The sequence below is a fragment of the Spermophilus citellus genome, assembly GCF_964194105.1.
Source record: "Spermophilus citellus genome assembly, chromosome: 9".
In the NCBI taxonomy this organism is placed as follows: Eukaryota; Metazoa; Chordata; class Mammalia; order Rodentia; family Sciuridae; genus Spermophilus; species Spermophilus citellus.
This window is the reverse complement of record NC_138191.1, coordinates 84,611,844-84,633,813: the sequence shown is the minus strand read 5'-3', so window position 1 is coordinate 84,633,813 and position 21,970 is coordinate 84,611,844. Positions and strand designations below refer to the sequence as shown.

Genomic DNA, 21,970 nt, shown 5'->3' with positions numbered 1-21,970 from the left:
TCAAGTGTGGGAAGGAGTGAAAGTTGATTATGAAACTTCCATCCTGAGGAGAGAAGGGTACTGCTGTCAACCAGGAAAAAGGAATTGGCAAGAGCAAGAGTTTGGGTCATGACTTGCCCTGAAGACCTCTCAGGTGTGAGGCTTTCCACTCAGCATCCATGTAGTGTGAGTCCAGGAGGAAATTGACCGTGGAATCTTGGAAGTCACCTGCTTGGAGTTAATGATTGCATCCAGAGAAGCAAGGGTATAACCTTGGGGCATGCCTGTATCCAGCAGCCATATCAGAAAAAGAACACATTGTAATTTGGATCTTGCCCCTTTGAGGTTTACTTTAAATAGCCACAGAAATACTAGTGATGAAGTTTGAGTGTGATATTCAGTGATTTTGTTTTCATAGCATATATTAATTTCCCAGCTCTCTTGCTGATCTGGCATCTCTCAGCTGTTCATGCTGAAGCAATGCCTGGCTGGCTAACCCAGTGGCATTGAGAAGAGCATCAGAGCACCAGATAGGAAGACTGCAGCCATCATGCAGCTGCTCTGTGGCTGTTACTGCAGATACAAGTCAACACAGAGACAATGCTCTGCTGCTTTTTCCTAACTGCTGGGCATCAGTCTTTTGTCCTCCCTTGGTTGCATATTCTTCTCATCTATTTTGCAACCTTTTTGTTTCTTTTTTTCATTTTCTTCTTCCTGACATCCAGATGTGAATGTCTGAACATAATATGAGACTGAAGGAATCTTTAATACTTTTGTATACCACAAATAAAAATGCACTGACATAGAAACTTTAAAAATAATTGAATAATTTTGTAGTTCTTTGCTATTGAATATAAAGAAAATTGTTTTCAAAGGATACTTCATTTTTCTTTTTTCATGTAAAAAAGGATACTTCATTTTTCTTTTTTCAAGGCCTTGATAACAGTACTATCAAGACTGATATCATATCTGTATTCATTCAATCTGTGTTTATTGAGAGTCTCCTTTATGCGTGGTACCGTGAAAGGCATTGGTATACAGCAGTGAACAAATAAGAAGCACTTAAGAAAAATTTCCGGAGTTCTCTACCTATCCCCACAGTAATCTTACAGATGTATGTCATGTTTAAAATAAGAACATTTTCCCATGATTATTATTATTATAACTCTGATTATTAAAGTTTGACTTAAAATACTCCTCTTGGTAGGTTCAACATGCATATGCCTCACCATGCACATATTGTTAATATTTATCAGGAGTCAAGGTTGCCTTTATATGTTTATGTATGTGTGTTGATTGTGATGGAAGCAGAGCAAAATGTTAAGATTTTTCCATATTTATTAGCTGCAACAGGTAGATATCTGATAAAGAAAATAATGAACAAATTAGTAGAATAAGGCCTTGATAACAGTGCTATCAAGACTGATGTCATATCTGTATTCATTCAATCCGTGTTTATTGAGAGTCTCCTTTGTATGCGGTACCGTGAAAGGCATTGGGATACAGCAGTGAACAAATAAGAAGCCAGTCATTAAACAGAGAGTTAAAATAATGTGTGAAAAATATTATAATGAAGGAGATAGGGTACTTTGGAAGCATTTTCAGGAAGTCCTAACCTGGTCTAGAAGTTAGGATGGTGGAAAAAATTAAGAGTGACATTTAACTCTATGTAGAGTCTGCTTAGAAGCAATTTTTAAACGTTTAAAGAGCATTAGAATGCTAAAATAAAATCTTACATAATGTGTAAATGTTACCCTAAGGGCATATGGAGTTTTATCCTAGATATTAGAAATAGAGTCCCAATTAATATCAGCACATGCACATACACACACACATATAAAGAAAAACATATGGATTAGATAGATACATGGATAGATAGATAGATTTGATATATATATTTAACAAATATGTATATTTCGTATCAGAGAGGTGTACATGTTTGTGTATGTGCGTGTGTGTGTGCAGGGGCTCTGGGTGAAGAAGTCTTCTGATTCTCAGCTATAGCCTCAGCACAATGTGTAACTAGGCAAGTCACTTAACCCTTCTAAGACTTAGATTCTTCCTGTGGAAATTGGAATGATAATGGCATCTATTTTATAGAGTTGTGATCAAGATTAAAGCCAAGCCCTGAGTTCAATGTATGCAAAGCACTTCATAAATTTTAACTTGTCCCGCTGTTATCCAACTTCATATATCCCTTGTTTATAATAACATGGCTCTGTTCTACGCAGTTCTTGCCTCCTTGGGAGGAGTTTGAGTTGCAGACTTGGAGCATTCTAGTTTGCTTCCACATAAAACAGCTGACAACTTGGTTTGCTGTTAATTGCTACACTTGGCCTCCCTCCTTGTTAGCAGCGACAGCAAGGGATCTTTGCTGCTTATGGAGCAAGAGAATGATTCGGAAGCTAGTTCCACCTCCCTGCTGCGCACACCCACCTCCCCAAAAGCCCGTCATTAGAGCTGACTTGTAGAGACTAATGATCTGCCTGGAGGCACACTCCTCAGGGCTCAGTAATGCCAGGCGGCAATCTATAACCATTTTTTTTTTTTTACTATGTGATTTATGAATTAAGGCATTTCAACAGAATTGACAAGTAATTCTAACCTTCCGGAGAAAAGACTGGGAAAGCTAAGAATCCCATAGGTAACTACCTTATCTTTGGATGGTTCTGAGTCTTTGTCAGACAATAAATTTTGGGTTTATTGTGAGTCTTTGTAAAAGAGCTGTGAACAGATTGAGGCTGCAAACTCCATTACAAAGTACTCTTTTTATGGGCTGGGAGTATAGCTCAGTAGTAGAACAAATGCTTGGCCTGCACCAGGCCTTGGGATCCATCCCCGGCACCATAAAAATAATAAATAAATAAAATAATAAAATAAGAGGTTTTGTGAACTCTGACTACCCCAAAAAGACATAAATGACTGATGAAGGTATACTAGCAGTTCAAAGAGATGATGTCAAAACTCAGGAGAATCTCTCATTTCTAAGTGCTTTAATGTATCAGAAAAGGATATATTTAATTAATGTCACATAGACCCCAGATTTTAGACAGTCACTTATGAAAGTTCTTTGCTAGCTATTAACTACTATAAAATGTAATCATTTCCTAAAATAATAATTAACATTAATGAATGCCTAATATGTGCTAGCCATGTGCTAAGTCATTGACACTAATTGCTTCATTTATTAAATCAAAGATTGATTTGAAGCCATTAATATAAGCCATTGCCCTCAGGCTCATAACCCTTCTGTGTTCAACTACTTTCTCCTCATTTCTGCCAGAGCATGGGCTGTCAGCAGACAGGAGGTATTACAGACTTGCTCCTCTCTTCTGCTGGCTCTGCTGGAATTCACCAGAACACAGCAGATATAGTCTTGAGGCCTCTTTTCCTGCTGGCACACAGGCAGCATCTGCTGTGTACAATTAAGTCTCTTAATCTATTATTCAGAGTAATGACAACATGGCCTCCCTCAAGAGATGACTGAGGGGCTCGGAGCATGCCTCCCAGAAAACACAAGAGGCTCTTCTGGAGAGGGTCACCAGAGAACAGGGACAATGCTAAATTTCCAAGACTGCTTAGGTGGAATTACAGTCATCATTGAGGAGAAGGGTCCAGGAAGAGGAAGAACAAGATTTTGCCTGTTGTGGACTCTACTCCCAGCTCATTCCTCTGGTGCTGGCAGCTGAAATAGCCCACATACAGGCATTCCAACATCAGCAGTAGCCTTCTTCCTGCTTCTCCACTCACAGCTACTTGCCTCCTTAGGAGAAAAACTTTCAGTTGTTTTCAACATTACCAGCACCCACTTTTTAACTATAAGGAACCAATCAATAAATAGAGGAGAAATGTAGAAACCTCGATGTTATTTAAAATCCCAAAATAATTCCCAATGTCTATTCATAATATTTTTTCCACAATACAAAAATAATGCATGTTCATTACAGAAAAGTTGGAAATATAGAAAAGTACAAAGAAAATGAAATAATCTATAATCCAATAACCATAAACACTTTGGTTATTTTGGTTTATTTCAGTTCTAATATTTGTCATGTGACTATGTGCATAAGTGTGTATGTGTGTAGTTTATAATATCATACATACAGTATATGATTATGCATCATTTTCTGTTAATATATGATAAATGTTTTCCTTGTCATTACAAAAATATTGAAATTTGAAAATCATAGTTTTTTATTTAGGTCATGATATTAATTTAAACACAACAAATTTTTCAAACAATATGGAAAAGCATAAATAAAAAGTAAATACCACTCCAAAATCATAATCTCTAGAGATGATTAGTAGAGATAACAGTTTTAATGTTTTTGTAAAAATTCTTGAAGAAAACCTTCTTGTGAGTGTGTGTGTGTATACACACACACACGCATTTACTTGATCCAAAAAATGCATTCAATAGCATATAATCCATTGGTTTAACAACTTTTCAGAGGCAAAATAAACTTTGTTAAGTGTAGAAAAAATTTGTTTTCTAACCATTGATAGCAAAGTACAAACCACTATCTTCCATATCAGAAGTAGAACCTAAACCTGCTTCCTATTCAGAATCTATAGATTTGTCTGAATCATGTCTGGCCATTCAATGGTTATGCTTAATATCATAGTGACTTGGCTTTTTAATACCTTATGTTTGTAGTCTTGACCTGTTTATACCCTTTTAATTGATAGTCTAATTTTGCAACACATCAAAACTTTCCGAATTTTCAGAGTTGCTTTATAAATTGCTGCAGAGTAACCAGCTGTCCTGAAAGTCAGAAGTTTTTGGTAGATGGAATCTTAGTGCCTGAGTTTTCCTTCATGATGCATGAGTCAGTCATAATCTACTTGTTCCATCTTTCAAAAGTCTGTGGTTTAGAGTCCAAAGAATGTGGCACTTTCTCCTGTCTCCAGCAGCAAAGACAGATATATGGCAGTTAATAATCTCTGAACTAGAAACTCTTCAGTGTCTTACTGAAGAATTTATTTTCTTCTTTTCCAAATATAAGTTAAAATTTAGACACATGAGGAGCTATCAATTTAAGTAACTCATAAGCTCAACGGAGAAGAACGGAGAAAAACGTGAGATGAGCTGCTAAGTTCTACTTGTGGTTACATTCCCAAGGGCATGAGCAAAGATCATGGTGGCACCTGCTCTGTTAGCAGCTGGCAGGTTTCTTTTGACACTGATTACAAGCTGTATCTTAGGTTCAGAAATGTTAAGATGGTTTCAAAAGTTTGTGTTATTTAGGAAATACATACATTTTAGTGCAACTAGAATATACTCAGCTTGGTAACCTTCAATCAACATTTTAAATTTACTTTATATAATAAGTATATATAATTGTGCATACACCTCACACAACTCACTCACACAAATCTGGCCTTTTCAACGAATATTTTGTTGTAGGAAGAAAACACACTAAATATAGGATTTTGTAAACACTGGTAGGTGAATAAGTGCAACTTTAATGGTAAAAACAAATTAAAGAGGCAAAACCTACAAGCATTTGCCTTTAGGAAAAAAGGGTACTTCAGATCCCATTCAAGACACAAGTGTGACTCCATCTCCTGGAGCAAAACATCAGTTTTGCTTTCTTAGTTCAACATGCCCATTTAAAACAGTTTCAGAATGGAGGCAAGAAATGACATTGAGCCCAGAGCAGTGTCACTTTCCCGTAATCCCAGCAACTCCAGAGGCTAAAACAGGAGGATCACAAGTTCGAGGTAGCCTCCACAACTTAGAGAGAACTCTAAGGAACTTAGTAAGACCCTGCCTCAAAATGAAAAATAAAAAGGGCTTGGAGGTGCTGGGATTGTAGCTCAGTGATAGAGTGCATACTTAGCAGGTGCAAGGCACTGGGTTTGATTCTCAGCACCACATAAAAATAAATAAATAAAATATAGGTATTGTGTCCATCTACGACTTTAAAAAAAATTTTTTTTGAAGGGCAAGGGATGTGTCTCGGTGGTTAAGCACCCCTAGGCTTAATCCCTGGTACAAAAAAAAAAAAAAAAAAAAAAAAGGTGACACTGAATAAATTACTAGGAATTCTTTATTTTTAACTTTCTATTGGCACTTGATTAAAAAGACTCCATGTCACACTTTATGGTAGACTGTGTGTTAAAGCCTGTGCTCTAAATATTTGTTTTATTTAAAACAGGACCATATAAAACCTTGTTTTCAAATACATCTATCCTTCCTGGTATTGTCATAAACCTATACACATTACATATTACACTCTCCTTTTGGAATGTAGTTTAGAATAACATTGACCGCTGTGTGTTGTGCAGTAATCCAGTTAGTGTCTCCTTTACCCTCACTGTTGTCATTCTTTCAATATCTTTCAATATTCTTTCAATACTGTAGGTTTTGCCTCTTTACTTTTTTTTTCCTTTTTTTCCAGTTTGGGAGAAACCATGAAGTAATCTAACCTGGCAAGTTTTAGTCTAACCTGGGAAATAATCTAACAAGAGAACTGTCTCCTTGTTCTATCTCCAACTCCTTGATGTATATCATCATTTTAATGGTTCTGTAGTATTATATTATATACATGTATCTATTGTTTATTAACAGATATTTAGGTTTTTACCTCTCTTTTCTAATATATACAATGGTATAAGGAATATCCTTGAACCTGTAGCTTTTTGTACTTGTCTGAATGTATCCTAAAGATGCATGAGGCACTGGGTTTGATCCTCAGCACCACATAAAAAAATTAACAAAATAAAGACATTCTGTCCATCTACAACTACAAAAAAACTTTTTAATGGAGTTGCTGAGTGAAAGAATATGCATATTTCAAATACTACTACATATTGCCAAACATGCCTCCAAAATGTCCATCACAGCATTATGATTAACAATGTTTTCATGCCCTTATCCACACAATTGTGTCAGTATTTTTTAATCTTTACAATCTAATAGGGGAAATGCAATATGTAACTTTTTAGCTCCATTTCCTAATTACTGAAAACTTTTTTTAGTATCTGCATAATGCTGCATTCCATCACTACTCATGACTTATTTCACCCACTTTAGTTATTAGATATGTAAATTATTTGAAGTTTTACCCCATGCAATGAATATCTTTACATGTGATTCTCTGGCCTTAAGATATTTTTCTTAGAACAGGTATTTAAAATTGGATATATGGACTAACATTATGAACCTTTTAAAGATTCATGGTGCACATTGCCAAACAGCTTTCTAGAAAAATCTTGCAAAATTTTACTTCCACAAACATCACATGAAAGTGCCAATTTTATTATATTCTCAGAAGTATGTAATATTAGCTTTTTCAGATCTTTTATGATCTTCAAAAGCAAAAATTGCTTTCTTCCTATTGCATTTCTTTGATTAATAGTGATGCTGAAAATATTTTAATACTTTTTAAGGTATTTATGGTTCTTCAGTGAATATTTCTGTTTCTTTTAAAAGTCTTAATGTTTCCCAATTCTATGTGAAAACGGGCTGTGCATTAGCCCAAGGCAGAACCTTCTAGCAGCCACCACTTCTTTGAAGACACCCAGCAGACTTACCACACGGGGACCATATTCCCCCCTGTCTGATGTTCTTGGATGCCATTTCTAGAACCTCTAATTCTCCTCATCTTCACCTGGCTCTTGCTTTTTCCATCCAAGCAACTGGACATGTTTCATTGTCTACGTACCTGAGTTTGGCCTTGCTCCTGTTTGGTTTGAGCCTGACCCAGGCTTTCTCTAGCTTCTCATTCCTGAATCCCCTGACCATGTTCACATATTTCCAGGCTCAAGGATTAACTACATTGCTCATAGGAAAACCATCTCCTGGCTTGACCAGAACCTCCTTCCCTATACTCGGTTCCCTTGGAAAGTCCTTTCTAGAATTTTCCCCAAAAAATCTTGACTAAATCACAGATAATCATAGCACTGCAGATATGACTCATTCAGTATAAGTTTGAAGATAGAAAAATTACTATTCTTTAATAAATCCAGTACCTTACATTTTTCTCAAGTTGTTGAGTTATATGAAAACATTCACATCCTTGGCCCTTTTAAACCTATAGATCAGTGCTTCTCACACTTGTTTTTCATTATTCCCCCTTCACTTATTCAGAGATCCTTTTTAGATTTTTTATTTCTATTCCCCAATAGAATGTTAATATCACACATGTAGTATACATCTGACTATGTACTTTATGTATATTTGTGTGTTTTATATATTTGAAAAGTAGGATTTTGTTCATAATTTTCCAAGAACTAATTTTTACCTCATTTGAGGTGACACTAACCCATTAACAATGCATGCTGTATGGAGTAAATCTTACTAACCCATAAGGTAAGCATTCACATATGGGGTAGGGTTTAAGAATACAATTAAAGTTACATGGGCTTCAGTTCCAGCTCCTCCACTTGCTGTAGAATACATTACCGATGGCAAATCATTAATTTCACTAAGCTTTAATTTCCTCCATGATGAAATATACATAATAATGGTATGTGCCTCTAAGAGATGTTTTGAGATGGGAAGACATACGCACGTAAATAATTCCATGCAGTGGCCATCCCAGTAAGTTCTTTGCATAAGTTTGCTCTCCATATCATTATTCACATCCTTCATAGTACCAGGCTATAGCTAGCTCAATTTCAGATCAAACTCTCAGTGCTGTCAATGTGAAAATGCTTAGGATTTGGCAACAAGAGTCCTCATGTTAGACAAAGAAAACAGTAAATTCTTACCTGAGGAACTTAGTTGAATATGTGGCTTGCTATGGCTCTGGTGATGAAAACAAAGCACAATTTTCCCGTTTCCTGAGTCAAACAAAGTAGGCATTAATTTTGGGTGACAATTTAAGAATGTTAAGGAAAGACTCAGTTTGAAGAAAAACTCACTATCAACTATGACAAAAAATATTAGTTGATTCCATGTTTCTGGACTACACAGAATTTCAAAAGCAAAAGTGTGTGTGTGTGTGTGTGTGTGTGTGTGTGTGTGTGTGTGTAAACCAGGGCAGGGCAAGTAGGCAAGGCAAGGAGAAAGGCTGCAAACAATTGTAACCCTATTTACTTATACCTTGGGGCTGCTTGTATGGGAAAGCATGGAGCCAGATAGACCTAGGTGTGAATTCTGATTCCGCTACCTTCTGATTATAAGAACATGGGCAAAGACTAGTTTCTCTCTTTCTTGATCTGTAATATGTGGTAATGCCCAGCCAGACACACAGCTGTACTCATAATTAAATGATGCACTATATGTAAGGCATAAAAGCCAGTGTCTAGTTCAAAGCAGGTATTCGATTATATTGGCTCCTTGCTTTTTGAAGTCCCCCCCTTTTTCCTTTATTGACACTAAGAAGGCCAACTGATGCTACTCTCCTCTCAACACAAGAAGCCAAGGTAGCACTTACAGAGGGAAGCTTCTTGATGTTTTTAAGCCTCAGGTTTGTCAGCTATAAAATGGTGATAATAATATGTTTTCCATAAAGCAAACATGTGGAACATTTAATGTCATCCCTGGAATTCAAAAAGTATATGCTCAGATTCACTATCATCATAAAAGTATTATTTTTAGATTAAATAATAGTATGAGACTGTCAAAACTCCCCAAAATTTAGTCTGTAGATTTTTATATGCAGCATGAACATACATGTACACTTACAATACACATATATTTTTTACAATGTGAACCAAATGTAAATCATAACATTCCAAAGTGTAAAGGAAAAGATCAAATTTGACTCTTCTTTCCCCAAACTTATCCTAAATTTAAAAAAAAAAAACAAGCTGCTGTGACGTTTTTAGAATTACTTTATTAATCATCAATTCAGCTCATAAGGTCACATAAGTGTGTTCTCACATTTTCAATTTAAAGTCTCATGATACTGTTCTTTCTACTGACCTACGAAGAACTTCTAATCTCCTCACATCCCCTCCTGTGCACACAGCCTTGAGGGCAGCCTGAAATAATACATGGTATGTGATGACTGTTGGTAGATTTGTCCTCACTGCTAGTGGTAATGGCTACCAGTGCATTGAATACTCTGTACCAGGTACTGCAATTCACACATACTGGTGAATCCCTACCCAAACTGTTCAGTTTTGGTGACCTTGCAGTTAATGGATTCTGAAGGCAAGCAAAGGTCATGATGACATAAAAAGTATTTACTTCTAACATGAATCTTCATTCCAATATCCATTTTCCCAAATTAACACTAGCACATATCCCCATCCATTATATGAATGCAGAGCCAGTAAGTTTTTTCATAAATGTCTGACCTTACAAACAATGGCTGTACTATCCAAATGTGGTGAGTGCATCTTATTACAGAGTAAAATTGCTAATCTTAACAGGGATGTAGCATTCTATGAAGTCAATGAAAGTGATTATGTAAGTCTGCTTCAATCACAACCAAAATCGTCATCCATTGAATTGACAGAAATAAAACTATTAATAATTAAGGACAGAGGGGGGGGGAGTTTGCTTATATCATAGCCACCTTAAAAGAAAAATCAAGAAATTGAGAGGCCCTTAGCAATAATGACTTCATTTATGGTCATGAATCAAAGCCAACTCTGAACCTCAGATGGTATGGAAAGCTATAATACAATTTTACTGAAAAAAAATTTGCCCTTCCTGAAAATATCAGCACAAATCATTTGTGTTCATTTTAAGAACTTATTAAGTAGCATTGTAGCTCAATATTGTTAACAAAAGATCTTTCCACAAGTTTGGTTTATGACAATTTAGAATCTCAAACAAACCTTTCTCTCATTATATACCATGAAATTTTAATACCCATTTTACCATGAAATACTAGTATCCATTTTAAATACATTAGTTTTAAGCAACTTTTTGATATTGACTATTCTCAGATAACAAGGTCATCCTATATTATCATATTTAATCCTCACAATATCTGTGAAAAGTATCCATTTTACAATATGATGAAGCCAAAACTCAAAGAGAGATTAGATAATTTTCCCAGGTTCAGATTATAGATTTGTTCATTTGAATAAAATAAGTATGCATTTAGTCAATTTTTGTCTCCTACAGGCATAAGTACTATACCAACCACCTTAAACAGATACAACAGCCATTTATCTGACCTGTGACAAGTTAGGCATGTATACACACAATTCATTTTTGTTTTAAAAACAAAATTTTAGTGATAAAAAAACCAAATCCCAGTCTATCTTCACTCTCAGTGAAGAATTACATTTGTAGTTTCATCTACCTTTGTTTTCCTAAAGGAAACATCTATTCAGTTTTAGATAAGCAACTCTAATTCCACAACCTCAGTAAAGCTCACCCTGACACAATAACAGCAAAAAATAAAACTAGAATGTTTTTTTTTAAATATGGTCCACGTTAAGGACTTCACAAATGTTATTTGGTATTCACCACAAGTCTTTAATATGGACACTTTTATTGATATTATCTTAAAGATGAGGAAACTGAGTCATGGGCTTTAAATAGTTTATCCTTAGTCATACAGATTACAAGTGGAAAAGCCTGAAATTTATACCCAAGTCAATATGACTCTAGAGCCCAAGTTTTCTTTACTTAAAACCATGTAATAACATCTCCTCTACCATGCATTTATCAATGCAGTGAAATAATTTTATAGTCCTGTCAATTGAACTATCATCTTAAACTCCTAATTGCACTTACTGTTTTTATTTAGTGTTCCATTCATTTATGTCTTTATTTTCTGAAAGTTTACACATTTGTTTGAGCCTGACCCAGGCTTTCTCTAGCTTCTCATTCCTGAATCCCCTGACCATGTTCACATATTTCCAGGCTCAAGGATTAACTACATTGCTCATGTATAGGTATGTCCAGAAAGTAGAGTTGTAAACTGTGGGTCTTTTAAGGTAAAAGAATGTTTTTGGAAATGCTTAGTGTTCTGTGTGTTTCTGCTTCCTTGGAAATTATGATGAGATCTACAGCAAGGACTATATGCCCAGAGGTAGGCATAGCTAGGTAAGGGCTGTTGGAGGAAGTGGGAGGACACAGATCATGAGAGAGAAAACTAAGTCAGACTCTAGATGGCCTTGTATACCACAAGTTGTAGTGAACTAGTGTTCTCATTGCAATCTCATATGCTTTTGAGCCAACGAAGACAGTGATCACTCCCAGTGATCTTTCTGTTACTCCTCCATTAATACAGCCCAAGTTAGCTGAAGTGTTTGGAACCCAACAATAGAAAGTTGATTAGCTGAAACCCCCAGAAGGGTTTTTTCCCCTCACACATTCTTCCACCAAGTCAGTCTTCCTCAAGCTACAATTGTTTGACTAATTTTTAAACTTGATAGGTAAGCATTTCACATTTGTGCCAATATTTTTCTAGTTATTGCCAGTTAAGTATCCCAAAAATTTGAGAAATTTTTGAACATTTCAATAAACCTGTTATTATTTTAGATAACCTCTGTATACGATGTTAAATTATGATAATTATCATAAAATAGCTCATTGTTGTTCAGTGTTTTCTATGAACCAAGTGCTGGGCTAAATGCTCTAACTTATATTATCCTGAGAACAGGTCTACAAAATGGGTATTATTACATCATTCCTGCCAAAGATCATTTAGATAATGAGGGCAGAGACAGAACTCAGTCCTAGGTGTGTCTAATGTCAAATGCCATGCTCTTAGCCTCTACAATGTGCTATTTCTGAGCATTTTTTTCTAGTTTTATCCAAGGAACTAAAGAGCCCAAACTAAGGACAGACCTCTGAGATCATGTCCCAGAGAGTTTCTCCTCAAAACAAAACAAAACAAAAAAGACATGGAACCCCTGATTCATGCTCATTAGATATTGTGATTCATATTGTGACTACTTAGAAAGATTATTATCCACTCAACTTTCACTATTCACAAGAATGTCATGAAAGACTACTAAATGCTTTGCAGAATTAAAAAATAAAATACCCATAACATTCTCTTTTATATATGAACATCTGCATTTCTCACCAATTTTCTTTTCTTTTTAAGAAGTCTCACCTCATTATTGTCTCCCTCATTAAATTGTCTACCACAATATAGCCAATGTGATCTAAACTAAAGCTCACAGCCCCCCTCTCAAATATTTCAGGAGACTCTCATCTTCAATAGAAGGTGTTCTAAACTCAATTCTAGGACCCTCAAGGATCTTATGGAATTTATAATACTTCTTCAAATTACATAAATTAGATAGATAGATAAATAAATAGATAGATAGATAGATAGATAGATACTTTGCTCAGAAAAACACCCAGGACTTGTATAAGATTGTCAAAAAGAAAGTATGATTTTTTTAAAAAAGAAACTATGATTTTAATGCCTATAAATCATTTACAAAATAAATTTTCCCAAACATTTATACAAAACTCTTGATGACCTGAGATTCATCTATTTCCATGTCTCACCCTCCAGTACCAGTTGCACTCTCCTCTGCACATTGACAACACACTACCTGTGCTTTCTCAAAAGGCCTTGTGTCTGCTCAGGCCCACATACATGTGCATGCTGCTCTCCTTTCTCCTCCCCTTCATGAGACCTTATTCATCCTCAAACCTCAGCTCCAGTATCATCTTCTCAGTGAAGCCTTCCTTGACCTTTTCAAACAGCAGTTGAGCTTTGCTCATACCATTCTTTAAAAGCGTTTATAGAATTACTCTAGCGTTTGCAGGTTTTTCTGCCCCCTCACCAATTCCAACTTCCAATCAAAAGATGACTGTGAGTATTCCAGCCCTCTCACCACTCTGGCCCTACTTTAACCATTACTTAGGGAAGCACTTTTTCTCCAGAACCTATTAGTCACTCAATAAATATTTGAATGAATAAATGAGCAAAGAAACTGAGTAACAACATTACAAAGTAATTGCCTCTTTTTATTGTGTCTTCGTTATTTACAGATTTGTATAGACTTTGCCTTACTGAGATCCAACAATGGATAATTCAACATATATTTACAAAAGGGTCAATGTAATTCTGGTTCTGTGATAGGGAGTGTGGCAGTGCCATAAAAGAAGCTCATGCCTTAGTTCCTTCATTTTAGGAGTTTACAATCCCACAGGCAACAAAGACTTAGATATACACACTCTTAACAGTGCTATAGGTATTTGCCTGACCTTAAATAGTACACAATCGCCTATAGGAGGTAATATAATATAATCCTTAGATTATGTATGAATCTTTAAATCATACAAAATCTCAGTTAACAATTTTGAATTGTTTGTATACCAGCTATGTAAGACTAGCAAGTTATATAAAATCTCTGAGCCTTGGTTCTGGGGTTAGTCAGTTTTCCATTACTGTGACAAAATACCTGAAATAATCAGCTTAAAAGGAGAAGGGGTTTATTTTGGCTCATGATTTCAAAGTTTTCAATTTATGGTTGCCTGTCCCTGTTGCTTTGGGCCTGTGGACAGCACAGTACCTCATGGTGGGAGCACGTGGCAGAAAAGGTCAGTTCTTGTGACAGCAAAAAGCAAAAAAAGAGAGAGAGAGAGGCTGAGGTCCCAATGTCTCTGTCAGGACCATACCCTCAATGATCTACTTCTTAAAGGTTCCACCACCTTCTAATGGTGCCATAGGCTAATGACCAAGTCTTTAACATACTGGCACTTGGGGAACACTCTAGATCCAAACTATAGCAGTTTTGTCAACTGCAAAATGAAGATAATATTCTCTTCCAACATAGACACACAGCAAGTGTACAACAAATAATGGTGGTGGAGGTAACCCTGATAGTGAAGGTTGATGGTGAAGATACTGCTGCTGCTAATACATATTTAACTATATGGGCTGGGGATGTGGCTCAAGCAGTAGTGCGCTCGCCTGGCATGCGTATGGCCCGGGTTCGATCCTCAGCACCACATACAGACAAAGATGTTGTGTCCGCCAAAAACTAAAAAATAAATATTAAAAAATTCCCTCTCTCTCTCTCTCTCTCTCTCTCTCTCTCTCTCTCTCTCTCTCTTCTCTTCTCTTTAAAAAAAATGCCTGACATATTTAACTTATAAGTGCTTCAGGACAAGGATCATGTTTAATATATCATTGCATCCTCAATACCTAAAATGACACCTGAGACACAGTAGATATTAAAAAATGTTTGTTAAGTTAATTGTCAGTTACCAAGTCCAAACTATTGGGAGCCAAGAGAAGACAGAAAAGAAAGCAATTAGCATGAACTAGAACGATCAAGAAGGGTTTTATTGAGGAAGGAAGTATACAGAGGGTAGAATTTTTGCATAGCTGGAAAAGACAGAAGTTACTGAAAGCAGAAGAAAACAACTCAACACTAGCATATGCCAGAAGTGGGGAGAAGTGAGCATGAGACATAAATACTATTTACTCTACTGTCAGTACCATGCCTCAAGGTTAGTAGCGAAGATGGCAATTCTAACCCTTGGTGCATTTGGAAGCTACAGGTTACAGCAAAATGATACAGTTGAATATTTCATATAGACAAACTGTATGGTATAGTGGTGAAAATATGAGCTTTCTAGAAAGACAAATTTAGGTTTACCCTTCTGACCTTCAGCTTTCTCTTCTACAAAATGGAACCAGCATGCCCATTGGGCAAAGGTGGAGGTGGAATGAGATAATCCATGTAAGGCACCTAATGAATGTGGTGTCTGGTACACAGCAGGTGTTCAATAAAGCAGGAGAGCTGCTGATATTTTTACAGTGTGAATTGGTGCATTTATGTACTTGTAATTAGGCACTATGTACATTTTGGTTGTATATGTTTTTAGATGTGTAAACTTGAGCTTACTTGAACTAAGAATAATTCAATTTCTTGAAATGAAAATAATCCAGAAAGGGACAGTTGTGTAATATGATACCACTTGGCTGTTGGGCCCTTCCAAAGTTTTAAGTGTGAGCAATTGACTAGGTTGAATGCTCAAATGGGAAATAGAAAAGTAATGATCTTATTTATTAACTACCTGCTGCACAAACTGTCATGCAAAATACTGCCTCATGTTTTATGCAAAACATTTGAAAACTCTTGTGACTTTGTTCTGCTTGGATTTTCTTTTCTGTAGTGATACGTAATTGAATGAATTTCAAGTGTGTTTGTCTGTAAACCAGCCAAATATTTCCTTTCAAATACTTGAGCTCTATGTTGAATATGCATACAGAGTTATAGTTCTTAGCACATTTTTTAGTAATAGATTTTATACCTTAATCCTTTTATGGGCTTTTAGTTCCATATATACTAGATGTCTCTTAATAAATGAAAGCATTTCATTTCATGCAGGTTCTTCCAGGGGACCCAGCCCCCTAACCATGGGAGCCCAGGACACCCTCCCTGTTGCAGCAGCATTTACAGAAACTGTCAATGCCTACTTCAAAGGAGCAGATCCAAGCAAGTAAGCCTTGGACGTGGTCCACTGTATTCTCCAAACTCTATCCTATCTAGCAGGAGACAGCCCAAATGTAACTATATTACTCTTTATCTTAAAACCATAAAGAATTCAGTTAACAATAATAGTTGACACACCTAGAATAGAGGATAAAATTTAATTAGTAATATTATCTCATCTGCTTTTTAACAAGCATCAAAAGATCCAACAATCTGATATCTTACTGTTTAGAAATCTCTGATTCCGTTTTAATTGCAAGTAACAGAAACCCACTCTAATTCTGTCAAACTTGAGAAAGTTTATGGTCCCCTAAAAGCTATGTCCAGATCATTTCTTTTATGTCTTAGTCTTCCCCAGAAGGGAACAACCCACATATAGGTGGAAATAGTGGATCACTAGAATGATAACATGGAAGAAAAAGACCTTCCCCAAATGCCCAATGAAGCAAGGGAATAAGTTATATGATATCCTCACTAAGAAGGAAAAACTGTCCAAAAAGAAGAGGAAAAATTAAAATCATAGCAAAATTAAAATTCTAGGGGAAAAAATTCAGTACTCTGTATTCAAATGACCCTGATTTCATTTATAGCAGTATGTACTGACAATGAACTTGACCTGAACATATTTGTGGCATCATTAAATATTTTACATCTTGATAAGGAGTTCCATGGATGGGATTCAGAAAGTCTGTGCATTCCCTGAAATTATATTGCATATCTTTTGTGTGCATTTTACCAGAGAAGCAACTACAGAATTCATCAGTTTACCAAAGGGGTTCATGATAATAAATAAATAAATAAATAGATAAATAAATAAATAAATAAAAGAGTAGCTATTAGTCCACACTGAAAACTAAACACCTAAGTCAAACCAGTTTTTAAATGTCATAAGCATGATACCAGATCTTAATCTGATTATAAACAAAGGGGAAACATAGGGAAGGGAAAAATTGCTCTCTTAATTTTTTTTTTTTTACTTACAAGGACTAAGGCTCAGAAAACCTTACTATCTATGATAGGAAGAATGAATTTAAAATTAAATGTGCATGCAGACAATTTTATAAAAAAAAATTTAAAACAGCGATGATTAAGTATTATTAGCACTTGAATCCCCATATATATTTTAAGTGGCAATTTGTATGACTAAGTGTGAATCCTCTTTACACTTTAGAAACACTAGTTTTTTTAAAGTCTAACCCTAACAAAATTATACTGGAAAACCAATATAATTAGTAACTCCACCTTTAGGTGTAATGCCAGCCCCTGGGATCTACCAATCTCCCTAAATGTCACATCTCTTTCAACAATATGTAGATTTTATTCTAGGCCCATGGGTTAGTCAGCTTTTCATTGCTGTGATCAAAATACCTGACACAAACAACCTGGAGGAGTTGTTTATTTTGGCTCAGGTTTCAAAAGTTTCAGCTCCATTGCTGAACAGGCAGAACATCATGGTGGAAGGGCTGGAAAAGGAAAGCTGCTCAGTTCAAGGCAGCCAGGAAACAGAGAGAAAGGGGAGGGGTCAAGGACAAGATGTAGTTCCCAAGGGCGCAACCCCTAGTAATATACTTACTTCAACCATGCCCCACCTGCCTACAACTTCCACCTCCTCCCAGTAGTCCATAGTATTATTAATCCATCAAATGGATTAATCCACTTGATGGTTATATTAACCCTCATGAGTCAATGAAATTAAAGCCCTCATGAACTAGTCATTTTCCTAAAACCTCTAGACATTGCTACATGGGGAACCAAGCTTTCGTTATACCATCTTTTGGGGAACTTTCCAGATCCAAACCATAATAGTCCATAATATTGTAGAGAAATAAACTCTGTGGGCTCTGGTTTCTCTCATGTCTTTTCTCAATCATCTTCTAAGCACTTGAGCCATGTGCCATAACCACACTGTCTATAGAAATCAAAACCTACCTCATCTGAGCTTGAGCACCAGGCTTAGGCTGTGTATATACTTTCTACATACATGTTGGTTATGCAGGATCTTTTTTGTACAAAGAATCTGCATAACTTTCTGTCTTATCAGTTCTAAGAACTATTTATTGACAACTGACATATACCTTAGGAAACTCAAGCTGGCCTTCATTGAAGGAAACAGACAGATACATGCTTTTTAAAAAGAAGAACTAAGAGTGCAAAGAGAATGGTATGCTGGTGTGAAAACCACTGGGAATCATACCAGAGTGAATTCTTTTCTGTCTGCTTCTGACTCGGCTTTCACTCACTCTCTCACTTATTCACTCAGAGAACCCTAATGGGTCTTCCACTTACACTTCTGTCTTCTAGAGTCTACTCTCCTCATGTCATGTCATTCCTCTGCTCAAAACCCTCCTATCTTGCTCAAAGCAAAAACACATAATGCTCTGTCCTTCAAGACCTGCACACCCTCACCTCCCTACTCACTCTGGGGAAGGCATGCTGGTCTCCTGGCTGTTTATCCTTCATTTCCAAATCCTAGCCACACCTGCAAGACATGCACTTTACCACTGAGCTACAGCCCCAGACCATCCTTCTGTGGTTCTTCCGAAGGTTTATCAGAGAACTTCCTGTTTAGGTATATAAAGTAACCACATTTCCTCCCTCCCCACTCAACACTTCCTTCTTCCCTTCCTCCCCTCTTCCTCTTTCCCCATAACCCTCCTCATTAACATCTTACATGTTTTTCCCTGTTGTCCATTATGGTTCTCTTAACCCCACTGTTTTGTCCACCATATATATATATATATATATCCTTAGCACCTAAACAGGATCTGGCATGGAATACTCAAGGGGTGTTTGCCAGACAAGTGTAGTGGAAGGACTCACCTAACATCTACAGAATGGCTACTCTGTACCTGCCATTGAACTAGATAGGACGAGTATTGGTGATGAAGATAGCTGATATGGAAAATAAGACTTGTGCATAAATGTAATACACAATGTATTACAGTCTTTTTTGGAGACAGTCCATAAAAGAATAGGTGCAGATATCGGGTAATGGGTGATAAGAAGCCCTTAATAGGGGCTGGGGTTGTGGCTTAGAGGTAGAGCGCTCATTTACCATGTGTGAGGCACCAGGTTTGATCCTCAGCACCACATAAAAATAAAATATTGTGTCCACCTATAAATAAAAAATAAATATTAAAAAAGAAGCCCTTAATAATATTTTTTGTTTTATTCCTAAGAAGTGGTATAACCCCTGTGGGCCTATCACAATACAAGCCAGGTTTTTTTATACTGATTCAGTCTCCCCAGCACACATGACAGTTGGGTCAGGAGGTCTGCACCTGTGAGCCTACTGACCATGATTGTAGCATTCCCATGAGCCAAATAATTTAGTGCCCTTCCTATGTCCTTTCTAATTAGCTCAGCCTTTGGATATATATAGCTTATATATTTGTGTGTGTGTGTTTGTGTGTGTGTGTGTATATATATATATATACACACACACACACAAACACACACACATACACATATATACACATATATGTATATATGTACATATGTATATATGGCTTATGGATATATATGCAATCTGTCTTCAATTATAGTGTCATAAATAGTTGCAGTATATCTTTCATTTATTCTTATAACATTTCATTGAAATGGAAGATCCACTGTATTTCATTAAAATTTTGAGATCTGAAATTCATGAACAGATTATGATGTTGAGAGCCATAGCTGAAGCAGCTATATTCCATGTTCAGGCAATAAATCATTTTATTTTTCTTCCTTCATTATTCACTTTCAGGAAACACCTCAGATTCTATAACCAGGTAGAAATAAAGCCAACTGCTATCTTGCATCAAAGCCACTTATTTTCAGACAATGGATCCAGAAACCTATTAGCTTAATTATTACATACAATGTCATGCAATAATAACACATTCAAATATAGGTATGTTCATTCCCTAAACATGGATAGCACCTGGAATAGGTACTCTGACTTTTGCATCTTTTTGAGTAGGTCATTAGGCAGAGAATCTTTGACCTTTGCTACATTACCAGTTCACATTTGAATAGGCAAGACATTAAAAGATAAGGTAAAAGGATTAATTTTCTAATCCCTTAGAAAAACTTGAGTTTCTCAAAATATGCTACCCATATCTTATCATCATATGTTAATTATTTATTCTGTATTGTCGTCCTGTTTCAACAGGAAGCTTGTACAGTACCATGCATATTCTATTTGTTGCTATTGATTCTAGTGCATTACATAGAACTTGGTATATTGCATAGGTACCATATCTACAGTTTTTAGAAGTATAAATTTATTCTTATAACATTTCATTGAATTCCTGCCCTGTTATCTTCTGCATTTTGTGCACCATTGTCTTCCCAGAACTGAAAACACAGTACTTACCTTCACAATAGTAGATAAGAAGTACAAGAAACTATGTCGATTTCCTAAAAATGATCTGTACTTGTGTCCAAGGGGACCAGAGAAAGGAAAATTAAGGAAGGTTGAAGCCCTTTTGAAAGGGCTTCCCTGGAACTGAGTCTTGTAATATGAAAAGGATGTTGCTTAATATACAAGTCAATGAAAGAGGCATATAAATAAAAGATGTCAAACTGCATATTCATTGAAGACCTCTTATGAAGAGAGTTGTGGGCTTAGTTATCAATGTAGTATGTGGAAGTCTCACTTGGGAGGAAGATGTATTTCTGGTGACAGCATATAATTCAGATTCAACAGTCACCTTCCCAAACTGGCCAGTGTTACAGCTGACAGCCAGCAAACATGGTGCTGCCTGTGTCAATAGTGAGAATCCAATTTATAAGTCATTCACCACTTGACTTTAAAATTTTTGCCATTCTTGACTAACATTTCATTTGTGAGGATTCACACCACTTGACATTTTATACATAAAGAGTTTGTTCATATTTCCATATCACATCATTTTTAATTTCTGTAATTCGAACTCACATTAAATGTAGCCACCTGATAGGAACAATCATTAAGGTAAAAAAATTATTTTCTGGGCTGGGGATGTGGCTCAAGTGGTAGCGCGCTCGCCTGGCATGCGTACGGCCCGGGTTCGATCCTCAGCACCACATACCAACAAAGATGTTGTGTCCACCGAGAACTAAAAAATAAATATTAAAAATTCTCTCTCTCTCTCTCTCTCTCTCTCTCTCTCTCTCTCTCTCTCTCACTCTCTCTTTAAAAAAAATTATTTTCCTTTAGTGGATATTCAAAATAATGAATTTTATATAAAGATTTCAGATCCAGTTAGACACTGGATGGATTAATAAATCAGCAAAGATCTGCCTCTGACAATGGAGATGCAGAAATATAACTGAGTAGCCTCTGTACTTTTTATTCTGGACTATGCAAACTACTCTGTTACCCAACACTGAAAGCCCTTGGGAGGCAGGAACTGTTTTACTGTTCTTTCTTTCTTTTTATTAATTTCCTCCTCCTCAAAATAATAATAATAATAACAGCTTGCATGGCAAGGGAATGAGTAATTTTTTTTTACTTAATAAACGTCACATCCTCTCCTCTCCAACTTGCTTACAAAAGACAAACTCATTCCCTACCAAGACACTTCTTAGATTTCCTTTTCAACAACCTAGAAAAGAAACTGAGAAGGCTCCCTAACAATTAAAAAACACAAGGGCCACTACTGCTAACCGCAATATACTGAGTGATGGTAGGTGCTGA

The 21,970-nt window shown here is 36.2% G+C and overlaps 1 protein-coding gene across 6 annotated transcripts in view; it reads left to right on the top strand.

Annotated features, from left to right (window-relative positions):
• SGIP1 (SH3GL interacting endocytic adaptor 1) overlaps positions 1–21,970 on the top strand; it is a 204,894-nt gene that overhangs the window by 165,829 nt on the left and 17,095 nt on the right. For all 6 annotated transcript variants that reach the window (XM_081305077.1, XM_081305075.1, XM_081305074.1 and 3 more), the window contains one exon: positions 16,204–16,315. In XM_081305077.1, coding sequence (XP_081161203.1) covers positions 16,204–16,315 — 112 coding nt within the window. The remainder of the gene's footprint in view (positions 1–16,203; positions 16,316–21,970) is intronic.